The sequence below is a fragment of the Sapajus apella genome, unplaced genomic scaffold (assembly GCF_009761245.1).
Source record: "Sapajus apella isolate SASKATOON/1434 unplaced genomic scaffold, GSC_monkey_1.0 scaffold102, whole genome shotgun sequence".
Lineage (NCBI taxonomy): Eukaryota > Metazoa > Chordata > Mammalia > Primates > Cebidae > Sapajus > Sapajus apella.
Window position 1 is genome coordinate 3,673,684 of NW_022437042.1, and position 10,900 is coordinate 3,684,583.

At 45.5% G+C, this 10,900-nt stretch overlaps 1 protein-coding gene across 1 annotated transcript; it reads right to left on the reverse strand.

Moving 5' to 3' along the window:
- Positions 1–1,199: 1,199 nt before the first annotated feature.
- On the reverse strand, positions 1,200–10,411 carry RHOXF1 (Rhox homeobox family member 1). Its single transcript, XM_032258312.1, has 4 exons — positions 10,253–10,411; positions 9,909–10,144; positions 6,075–6,120; positions 1,200–1,465 (listed from the first exon to the last, which is right to left on the reverse strand). The coding sequence occupies exons 1-4, from the start codon at positions 10,409–10,411 to the stop codon at positions 1,343–1,345; spliced, it is 564 nt and encodes a 187-aa protein (XP_032114203.1). The 3' UTR covers positions 1,200–1,342.
- Positions 10,412–10,900: the final 489 nt, after the last annotated feature.

Sequence of the window (10,900 nt, forward strand, 5' to 3'; positions counted from 1 at the left end):
ATGACATGAGCTATTTTTTCAGGTTAACTTTGGAATACCCTTGGCTGAGAGGAAGGATCCATTCAGATAGGTGGGGGGCTTCAAATTTTATTTTTGGTTTACAATAGCATGAGCAAAGCAGAGGTCTGACTGCTTCATTCCAGTGAGTGGTTATTCTGAAACATTGCTCAGGGCATCATCTTCTTATTCTCCTTTGAGCAGCACTAAATGAAAAGGTCCCCTTTCACCTTGTAATCAGCAGGAAGTGGGGTTCTCTCGAGGATGTTAAAGGCGACAAAATACATTTGAAGGATTGTTCAGCTGCTTATGAGCTGAAGGAGGTATAACAATACACTTCCTGGGCTGGGGGGAGGGGAGAAAAGGGAGAAGAACCTCTTTTTGGCCTTAATGAAATTTTTGCTTGTGTTTCTTTTGAAGCAGGACCTTTGGGGGCAGAATGGCTCCTATTCCCCTGTGTCCTCCACAGAAAGGGAGGGTAGTGAACAGAAATTTGGAGCATATTGGATCAATGTTCAGCTGCCACCTTCGTATAAATCCTGTGAGTAGCTGCCTAGGAAGTTTCTCTTTAGAGTCCACAATTTGGACATAACTAGTCAGCATAAATGGAACTCACCTCTACCTGGAAATACACTGTTGTCTCACCAGGAATCTGCTTCACCCCTTCTTGCACATATTTGTGGTCCTTAAAGGGGCAAGGTGGTGAGGAGGATGGCATGATGGCAGGGGTAGGGAGGGGGAGTGGAGAAGAATGTATAGGTCAGTGCAAACTAACAATGACACTTAGTAAACTTCTATGATATGTAGGGCCTATTGCTGATGGCAACTAAGGGATGTCATTTCATGAAAGGAGCCCTCCTTGTCATTTTGTTTAAATGACTTTTTTTTTTTTTTTGAGATGCAGTCTCACTCTGTCGCCTGGGCTGGAGTGCAGCGGCACAACCTTGGCTCACTGCAACCTCCCCCTCCTGGGTTCAAACAATTCTCTGCCTCAGCGTCCCATGTAGCTAGGATTACAAGCACTCACCACCATGCCCAACTAATTTTTTTTGTATTTTTAGTAGAGATGAGGTTTCACTATCTTGACCAGGCTGGTCTTGAACTCCTAACCTTGTGATCCACCTTCCCCTGCCTTAAATGGCTTTTTAAAAACAATTTGCACCCATACCCTACTAACCACAATTGGCACACAGAAACAAATATATTGAGAATTTGCCTCTTTATTGATATAACATAACTTTAAAGGAGATAAGGGCAGCATGAGTGGCATGGGCAGCCCAGGTGTCAGTGGCACCAGAAAAACCCGTCTCCAAACTAGCTCCTGAAGAAGGATAGCATTCTAGGGCTAATCCAAGACGATGTAGAAACTGTCATCTGGATCAGAAGATGGTTCAGGAGGTGGTTCATTGGCGAGCATTAATTGCCTCTGTTGTCGTCTACACCTGGCCCTTTTATTCTTAAACCAAACCTACAATCAGAGGGAAAAAAGAGATTGGTTTAGTATATTGAATAGTTAATGTCATAATAGAAAAACACAGGATGCAACCTTATATGCTATTAAGATTTTAAACTACATCAGGAAAAGCTATTTCCTCATTGCTAAAATACCTTAGGAAAGTTAGTAACACATCCCCTGGCCCTTCAGCTCACCCTTAGTGAGCACCAACTTTGTGCCAAGCCCCAGAATGAGCTTATTACTTTGTATCTCTCTCCTCCATTTTATTTTATCTATCTATCTAGCTACTGAGACAGGGTCTTGCTCTTTTGCCTGGGCTGGGGTCCAGTGGTGCAATCACAGCTCACTGTGACCTTGAACTCCTGGCCTCAAGAGATCCTCCTACCTCGCCTCCCACATAGCTGGGACTACAGGTGCATGCCACTATGCCCAGCTGTTTTTATTTTTCTGTAGAGACGGTCTCACTATGTTGCCCAGGCTGGTCTCGAGTTCCTGGCCTCAAGCAATCTTCCCACTTTGGTCTCCCAAAGTGTTGGGATTACAGGCATGAGCCACTGTGCCCAGCCCCAATTTTAATATTCTTTAAGGGTTACTTCCAGGTATTGGATGCAGTTCTGGCTTATGAGTTGTTTCAGGTTCTTGCTGTTAATTCAATGCCTGGCAACAGGGTAACAAAAGGTCTGCATCTGACAAGTGACCATCAGCTATCCAGCTGCCTCCTACTCCCTCCTCACTAGGGAGAGTTTCAACTTATTTGTGGGAGAGGTTCAGCACGATAAAAAGTGGGCCTAATTTCAAGTCGTTTTCAGGGGACTGTTTAAAAAATCCATCTTTAGTATGTAGTAAATAATAGGAAAGACCACATTGGAATTTTAGACAGATTTCCTTCCAGCATGCTTAAGGGATTATTCGTCCTCTGGCAAGAGAGGCCTGGACACTCCTTGATATTTTAGCCTGTAGCATTAAGGAAAGTTGAAACCAACTCGACCCAAATTGACTGAAATTCTCAAAAATCTTTGCCCACCCAATAGTTTAGGGGAAAGAGGCATACCATTGTCACCAATGTCAATTCTTCGTTCTCCAACCTGTTGCACTCTCCAGACCTTCCTCGGCTCAGGACAAGGTCAGCTCACACTGTTTTAGCTACACTTCCAGGATTCTGCACTGGAGGTGCTATAGTCCAGCATGGCAGGACACCCTAGGCCCTGCTACTCAACCAGGAGATCTGAATCCCACCCCATATTCCTAAGACAGAAAGGTGGAACCAGCATTTTAGGAACATGGTTAATATCAATGTGGGGGAAGGGCCACAAATATGGCTCCTCCCTAAATATCTGCCAACAATTAAACAGCAAACAGACAAAAAGAACCTGTCAGTTAGATGTCACTATCCTCTCAGCATTCTAGTTAACGGAGTTTATACTGTATTTATTACTTTTGAAAGTTCTCAAACGGCACGGAAGGCCTTCTTTCTCTGACTGTCACGTCTTTATCACTGTCTAATTTAATGATTTTCAGTCTTTCTGCTGCATGAATATATAGTCTTGAGGCCAGTGTCTAAAAGTCTAAAAGAGCTCCTTTTGGGAGGTCTCAATTGTGCCACTGGGAAGTGTAAATTAGTTCAGCCATTATGGAAGACAGTGTGGCGATTCCTCAAGGATCTATAGAAATAGAAATTCCATTTGACCCAGCAATCCCATTACTGGGTATATACCCAAAGGATCATAAATCGTTCTATCATAAAGACACATGCACACGTATATTCATTGCAGCACTGTTTACGACAGCAAAGACCTGGAACCAACCCAAATGTCCACTGATGATAGACTGGACAAGGAAAATGTGGCACATATACATCATGGAATACTATACAGCCATAAAAAATGATGAGTTTGTGTCCTTTGTAGAGACATGGATGAATCTAGAAACCATCATTCTCAGTAAACTGACACAAGAGCAGAAAATCAAACACCGCATGTTTTCACTCATAGGCAGGTGACAACAATGAGAACCCTTGAGCACAGGGAAGGGAACAACACTCACAGGGCTAGGTGGGGGGGGGTTGAGGGGAGGGATAACTCGGGGAGAAATGTCTGACGTAGGCGACGCAGCAGGGCCTGGGGGATGGAGACAGCAAACCACCATGGCCTGTATGTACCTATCCAACAATCCTGCAGGATGCAGGACATGCACATGTACCCCAGAGCCCAAATACAAAAGAAAAAAAAAGGAAAAACAAAGAAAAGAAAAAAAAAATAACCAAAGTGTACAGTGGGTTAACTGGTATGCTCTGATATTAGGTCTGTGTTTCCAATACTGGTTTCATAAAACAGCTACATTACAGCAGCAAAAGCTATGGAGAATCTATGTATTACTTTCTTGGGGGATATTTATGCTGTATAGTTTAAAGTTACATGAGAACACTCTCTCTCTTCCCTTGTTTCTATCTTGTGGCTCATATTCTTTTCAGAACACTATGGAGAGAACAGTATGTAAACTCAGGGAGGAGAAAAGCAACTCACCGAACCTTGTTTTTCTTTTCCTCTGAGTTTACCAGCCCAACAAAAGTTATCCCAACCTCTTTGCAACTTCTCCAACCCGAACCAGGTCTGATTGTGAGCCCACCCTTTGGCATTAGGATGCCAGCACTCAGTAATCTGCTTTGTTGGGCTGCTTTTCTGGACAAACCACCACCAGATCTGCAGTGCAATTCCCTCACTACACTCACAGGTGCACTCTGCAGCAAAGCTAACAATAAGGTCATCCTGATTTTTGTTTTCTTTTCTTTTTTTAAAAAACATCACTTTGATACTACATATGGTTTCGTTTACTTTTTTTTTTTTTTTTTTTGAGTTTCGCTCTTGCTGCGCCCAGGTTGGAGTGCAATGGCATTATCTCCGCTCACCAAAACCTCTGCCTCCCGGGTTCAAGCGATTCTTCTGCCTCAGCCTCCTGAGTAGCTGTGATTACAGGCATGCATCACCATGCCTGGCTAATTTTGTATTTTTCGTGAAGATGGGGTTTCCCCATGTTGGTCAGGCTGCTCTAGAACTCCTGAGCAGTTCCACCCGCCTTGGACCCCCAAAGGACTGAGATTACAGGCATGAGTCATCGTGCTTGGCCGATACTACCTATGGGTTTCTTTGGTCTCAAGTAATCATCATTTGAATATTATGACCTACAAATTAGTCAACACTGTTTAAAGGAATGAAAAGTATTTGAAATTAACATGGGTGTGAATTCACCCTAAAATGAGGGCCACCTCTCCAAACAAATTGTAGAAAACCCACCTCTTCAAAAAAGTGCCACCAAAAATAAATACAAATCCTTAGATGGATAGAAATTCCTCAAGATAACAGTCACTTATACGTTTAGTAGTTTCATAATGGTGAATTTGTACAGTATGTGCAAAGCCTATTTTGACCACATTTTTCTCTAACCTTTTCACCCTTCTTGGTCAACTGAAATGAATTCAATATTACTCATTTTGTTTTATTCTTTAGACAAATTTCCGAAGCTTACAAACCTTCCCCAACTCCAACCATAATGTGACTATTTTAGCAATGTTTTCAGGTTGACCCATCAACGTATTTTAGAAAATTAAAACTTAGGACTGCTGTACTCTCTAAACTGCTTTTCTTTTTTTTTTGAGACGGAGTTTCGCTCTTGTTACCCAGGCTGGAGTGCAATGGCGCGATCTCGGCTCACCGCAACCTCCGCCTCCCGGGTTCAGGCAATTCTCCTGCCTCAGCCTCCTGAGTAGCTGGGATTACAGGCACGCGCCACCATGCCCAGCTAATTTTTTGTATTTTTAGTAGAGACGGGGTTTCACCATGTTGACCAGGATGGTCTCGATCTCTTGACCTCGTGATCCACCCGCCTCGGCCTCCCACAGTGCTGGGATTACAGGCTTGAGCCACCGTGCCCGGCCACTGCTTTACCAATAACTTAAAAACAAAAGAAGAAGGACCAGGCACTTGGACATTTAAGTTATCTCCCCATCAGTCTCAGCTTAACTAAATATACACTATTTAATCATGTAATGTGTTCTGTGGGTGAATTACTCCCTCATCCCAGTATGTATAAATTTACTCATTTAGCTAAGTGCTTATGCCTGGCTTTAAATAATTTAGCACACTTGACCCTCTTATAACCCTGCCCCTCCCTGCATTTACTTGAATACTTCTAGGGTAAGATTGAACCCCACCATAACTCTACACAGAAATCGCTCCTAAAAGATGCCAGTGTTAGAAGGAGTTGAATTTTATTAATTGGATACATACATATACACATATATGTATTATATATATTTCATACATATATGTGTTTCCTATGTATGTATTTGTTTAAATTTCTATACAGATTAGGAGAAACAGTTTTTTGTTTTGTTTTTCCTTTAGGAAATCATGTTCCCTAGTGGAAATGGTAAAGAGGAAAGGACCACAAGGTGGAGCTTACTCCCTTTTCTACCAACAAAGAACCCAAACTTCAATACTATTTGCCAACACAAAAAGACAATAACAAAAACACAACTCAGGAATGTTCAGGACAAAGCCTTCAGTGCCCTGAAGCAGGTTTTAGAATGGCTGTCCTCTCAAATTGCCTTTACAGGTTTACTGACCCGCACTTTGTCTTCAGGCACTCCGATGGCATCGGCAAGTTCCCTTCTGTGGAGAGAAAATCATACATGGTTAGTATTCAAAGTTGTGGATGAAATGAAATACATGGTATGTACACTTCATGCTTGTTTTACAATTTATAATCTCCCCTCACACATCCTGCCAGTATATACTTTTCTCTAATTCCCAGCTCCATGGTTGCTTTAGAAATGGTTTACTCTTACCACAAAATTTAAGGTGACATTAACAATTCAGTAATCAAGAGAAATACTTCTTTTCTTTTTTGGGGACAGAGTTTTGCTCTTGTTGCCCAGGCTGGAGTACAATGGTGCTATCTCTGCTCACCGCAGCCTCCGTCTACCGGGTTCAAGCGATTTTCCTGCCTCAGCCTACTGAGTAGCTGGGCTTACAGGCACCCGCCACCATGCCTGGCTAATTTTGTATTTTTAGTAGAGACGGGGTTTCTCCAAGTTGGTCAGGCTGGTCTTGAACTCCCGACCTCAGGTGATCCACCTGCCTCGGCCTCACAAAGTGCTGGGATTACAGGCGTGAGCCACTGCACCCAGCCAGAGAAATACTTTTTTTAAAAAAATGTTGAGATAAGATCTTGCTCTGTCTCCTAGGCTGGAGTGCAGTGGCATGATTTCAGCTCACTGCAACCTCTGCTTCCAGGGTTCAAACAGTTCTTGTGCCTTACCCTCCAGAGTAGCTGGGATTATAGAGGCACATGCCACCACACCCAGTTGATTTTTGCATTTTCAGTAGAGATGGGGTTTTGCCATGTTGGCCAGGCTGGTCTGAAACTCCTGACCTCAGGTGATCTGCCTTTCTTAGCCTCCCAAAGTGCTGGGATTACAGGCATGAACCACCACACCTGGCCAAGATAAATAATTTCAACGCATTTCTTTTTTGAGACTGTTGTCCAGGCTTGAGTGCAGTGGCAGGATCACCGCTCACTGCAGCCTCCATGTCCTGGGCTCGAGCGATCCTTCCTCCTCATCCTTCCAAGTAGCTGGGAGTACAGGCACACACCACCACACCCGCTCAGCTAATTTTTTAAGTTTTATGTAGAGACAGGATTTCTCCATGTTGCTCAGGCTGTTCTCAAACTCCTGGGCTCAAGCAATCTTCCCACCTTGGCCTCCCAAAAGGGCTGGGATTACTGGCCTGAGTCACCGCGCCTGGCCCTAATGCACGATTTTAATAACAATTAATGCAAAAATCTATGATGAGGACCAGGCGCCGTGGCTCAGGCCTGTAATTGCAGCACTTTGGGAGGCCTAGGTGGGCAGGTCGATTGAGCCCAGTGAGACCAGTCTGGGCAACGTAGTGAAACCCTATCTATCTCTACACAAAAAATACAAAAATTAGCCAGGCGTGGTGGCCTGCACCTGCAGTCCCAGCTACTTGGGAAGCTGAGGCAGGAGGATGACTTGAACCCAGGAAGCGAAGGTTGCAGAGAGCTAAAATCGTACCATTGAACGCCAACCTGGGCCACAGAGAGAAGCTCTGTCTCAAAAACAGAACAATCAAAAAACAAAAAACCAACCAACCAACCAAACGAAAAAAAAAAAAAACCCTACGAGGAACAGATTATCAAAATTTTAAATAAAGGAAGAATCTAGCACTGTAGCTGCATGATAGTATCTCATTCTCCTTACTCCAATTTCAACAAAATTTTATTTATAAAAACAGACTAGAGCTGGGTGTGGTGGCTCACTCCCATAATCCTAGCAACTCGGGAGGCCGAGTGAGGTGGGAGGATTGCTTGAGGCCAGGAGTACAGCTTTGGTGACAGATCCCCCCATCACTCAAAAACAACAACAACAACAGAAACAGGCCATCATCACAGGTAATAAAAGAAAAAATAGATAAATTGGACTATATCAAAATTAAAAACTTCTGTATATCAAAAGATACAGTCAACAGAATAAAAAGACAAATCATAGAACGGAAGGAAACATTTGCAAATTGCATCTGATAAGAGGTTAATATCCAGAAAATATAAAGAGCTCCTACAACCCAATAACCAAAAAAAAAAAAGAAAAAAAAAAAAAAAAAAAGAAAAAAGAAAAAAAACACTTAGATTTCAAAATGGGTAAAGGAGTTAAAGAGACATTTCTCCAAAAAAGATACACAAGTGGTCACTAAGCACATGAAGGGATGCACAACATCACTAAGCATTAGGGAAATGCAAATCGAAATTACAATCAAGCATCACCTCACAACCATTAGGATGACTATGTAAAAAATAAAAAACCCCAGAAAATAACAAGTGTTGGTGAGGATGTGGAGAAACTGGAACCCCCATATACTGTTGATGAGAAGGTAAAATGATGCAGTCTTTATAGAAAAGAGTATGTGGTTCTTTAAAATATTAAACACAGAATTATCGTATGATCCAGCAATTCCATATCTGGGAATATATATACCCAAAAGAACTGAAAACATGGACTTGAAGAGATATTTGTATACTCATGTTGACAGCAGCATTATTTACAACAGCCAAAAGATAAAAACAACCCAAATACCCTTTCACAGATGAATGATAAAATGTGGTGTGTGTGTGTGTGTGTGTGTCTATTAACTAGAATACTATTTAGCCTTAAAAGGGAAGGAGATTCTAATACATGCTGTGATATGGATGAACCTTGAAGACCTTAGGCTAAGTGAAGTCAGTCAGTGACAAAAATACAAATACTGTATGATTCTATTTATATGAGGGACCTAGCAGAGAAGTACCTCATATAATGCATCCCCCCCACCCGCACCTCCTGGGGGGGGCAGAGGGTGGACCTAGTCCCTGTTCTCATGCATGGTATTGGTTAGAGTTGCAATGGGTGAGACTTGCATATGCGCACAAGCAAGGGAGGGGCTGGAGAGGAGTGGGGGGAATGGGAAGGTCGGGGTGGAGAGTGCGGGTGGGGGTGGGGAGTGGGGGGTTGCAGGTTGTAGTCAGGGGTTATGACTGTGGGTGTGGGGTGCAGATGGGGGTGTGGGTGGGGTGTCCACGGTGAGAGTGGGGGTTGTGAGTGGGGGTGGGAATGTGGTTGGAGTGGGGATGTGGGTGGAGGCTGCAGGTCGGGGTTGGAGGTGTGGGTGGGAGGTGAGGAGGTACGGGTCGGGGGGTGCGTGATGAGAGTAGGGGTTGTGGGTGGGGGCACACAGTGAGGGGGTGGGGATATAGGTGGGGGGTGGGGTGTGCCCAGTGAGGGTGGGAGTTGCGGGCGGGTCGTGGGGGGTGCGGGTGCGGGTGTGCACGGTGAGGGTGGGGGCTGTGAGTGGGAGTGGGGATGTGGGTGGGGGCATGCACAGTGAGGGTGGGGGCGTGCACGGTGAGGGTGGGGGTTGGAGGTGTGGGTGGGAATTGGGGAGGTGCGTGTTGGGGGGTGCACGATGAGAGTAGGAACCTCATAGAGACATAAAGTAAAATAGTAAAATGGCGGTTGCCAGGGGCTGGGGAAAGGGGGAAAAGGGGAGCTGCTTAATTGGTGTAGACATTTAGCTTGGCAAGATAAGAAGAATTCTAAAGAGCTATTGCACAACAGTGTGAACGTACTTAACTGGTTTAGATGGCAAATTTCATATTTCTGTGTATTTTATCACAACTTTAAAAAAGGGAGGCACGAACTAATTTCCAGGTTTCTTTCACATAAACATTGCAATAAAATATTACCTTGATGCCCACGAGGTAAATATTCCCACCCCCACCGCAGCACAAAAGCAAGCAAGGACCCCCAGTGGCTTTTTCCTAATGATTAGGTGGGGCAAATGAGAGAAAAAGAGGCCTCGAAACAAACATGGATATCTCGCGGCCCCTGGAGCAAGCCACTTACCTTGTGAACACATCAGGGTATTGAGTGAATTCAAAAATGCTTTCCAGCTCCTGTACCTGCAGCCGCGTGAACTTCTTGCGCCGGATTGGTGGCTCCCAGTTCTCGGGTTGCGGATCCTCCATGGCCGCCTGGGCCGGCTCCTCCCAGGGCCGCTGTTGCTGCACAGGCTCTTGGTTTCCACCTCCGCCCTCGTGAATCACGCCGCCATCAGGACTCATGCGACCCTCGGGGTTCATGTCGCCCTCGGGGTTCACGCGGCCCTCGGGGTTCATGTCGCCCTCGGGGTTCACGCGGCCCTCAGGGTTCATGTCGCCCTCGGGGTTCACGCGGCCCTCGGCGTTCATGTTGCCCTCGGGGTTCATATTACCCATGAGGCCTGGATCTCCTTGGCCACCATTGTCTTCGGCCCTTGATGCTGCCCCTAGCTCAGGTATGGGATTTTCTTCTACCTGGTATATATTCAGGTAGTAGAATTTGTTGTCATAGATTCGCGAACGTGCCATGGCTGGAGTGCTGTGCACCTACAGAAACTCCGTGGCGTCTGGCGCTAGAACTGGGGCGAGAGGGTGGAGCTAGTCCCTGCTCTCCTGCTTCGTATTGGTTACAGTTGCAATAGGTGAGACTTGTTTATGTGCACAAGGAAGGGAGGGGGTGGAGACGAGTGGGGGGATGGGAAGGTGGGGGGTGCAAGTGGGGGTGGGGAGTGGGGTTTGCAGATTGGAGTCTGGGGGTGTGACTGTGGGTGTGGGGTGCAGGTGGGGGGTGGAGGTGTGGATGGGGGTGTGCATGGTGAGGGTGAGGGTTGTGAGTGGGGGTGTGGGTGGGAGGTGAGAAGGTATGGGTCAGGGGGTGTGTGATGAGGGTAAGGGTTGCGGGTGGGGGAGTGCACAGTGAGGGTGGGGGTTGCTGGTGAGGGTGGGGGTTGCAGGTGGGGGTGTGTGGTGGGGGTGGGGGTTGTGGGTGGGGATGGGGTTGGGGGTGTGCATGGTGAG

Bases quoted from the DNA above. Each gene is read 5' to 3' on its own strand.
- RHOXF1 (XM_032258312.1), bottom strand. From the start codon at position 10,411: ATGGCACGTTCGCGAATCTATGACAACAAATTCTACTACCTGAATATA. The intron at 10,145-10,252 runs ATGAACGCCGAG...CCCGAGGGCGAC, and splicing joins ATATGAACCCCGAGGGCAAC to ATGAACCCCGAGGGTCGCAT. The intron at 1,466-6,074 runs GTCAGTAAACCT...CTCTGATTGTAG, and splicing joins TGCCTGAAGACAAAGTGCGG to GTTTGGTTTAAGAATAAAAG.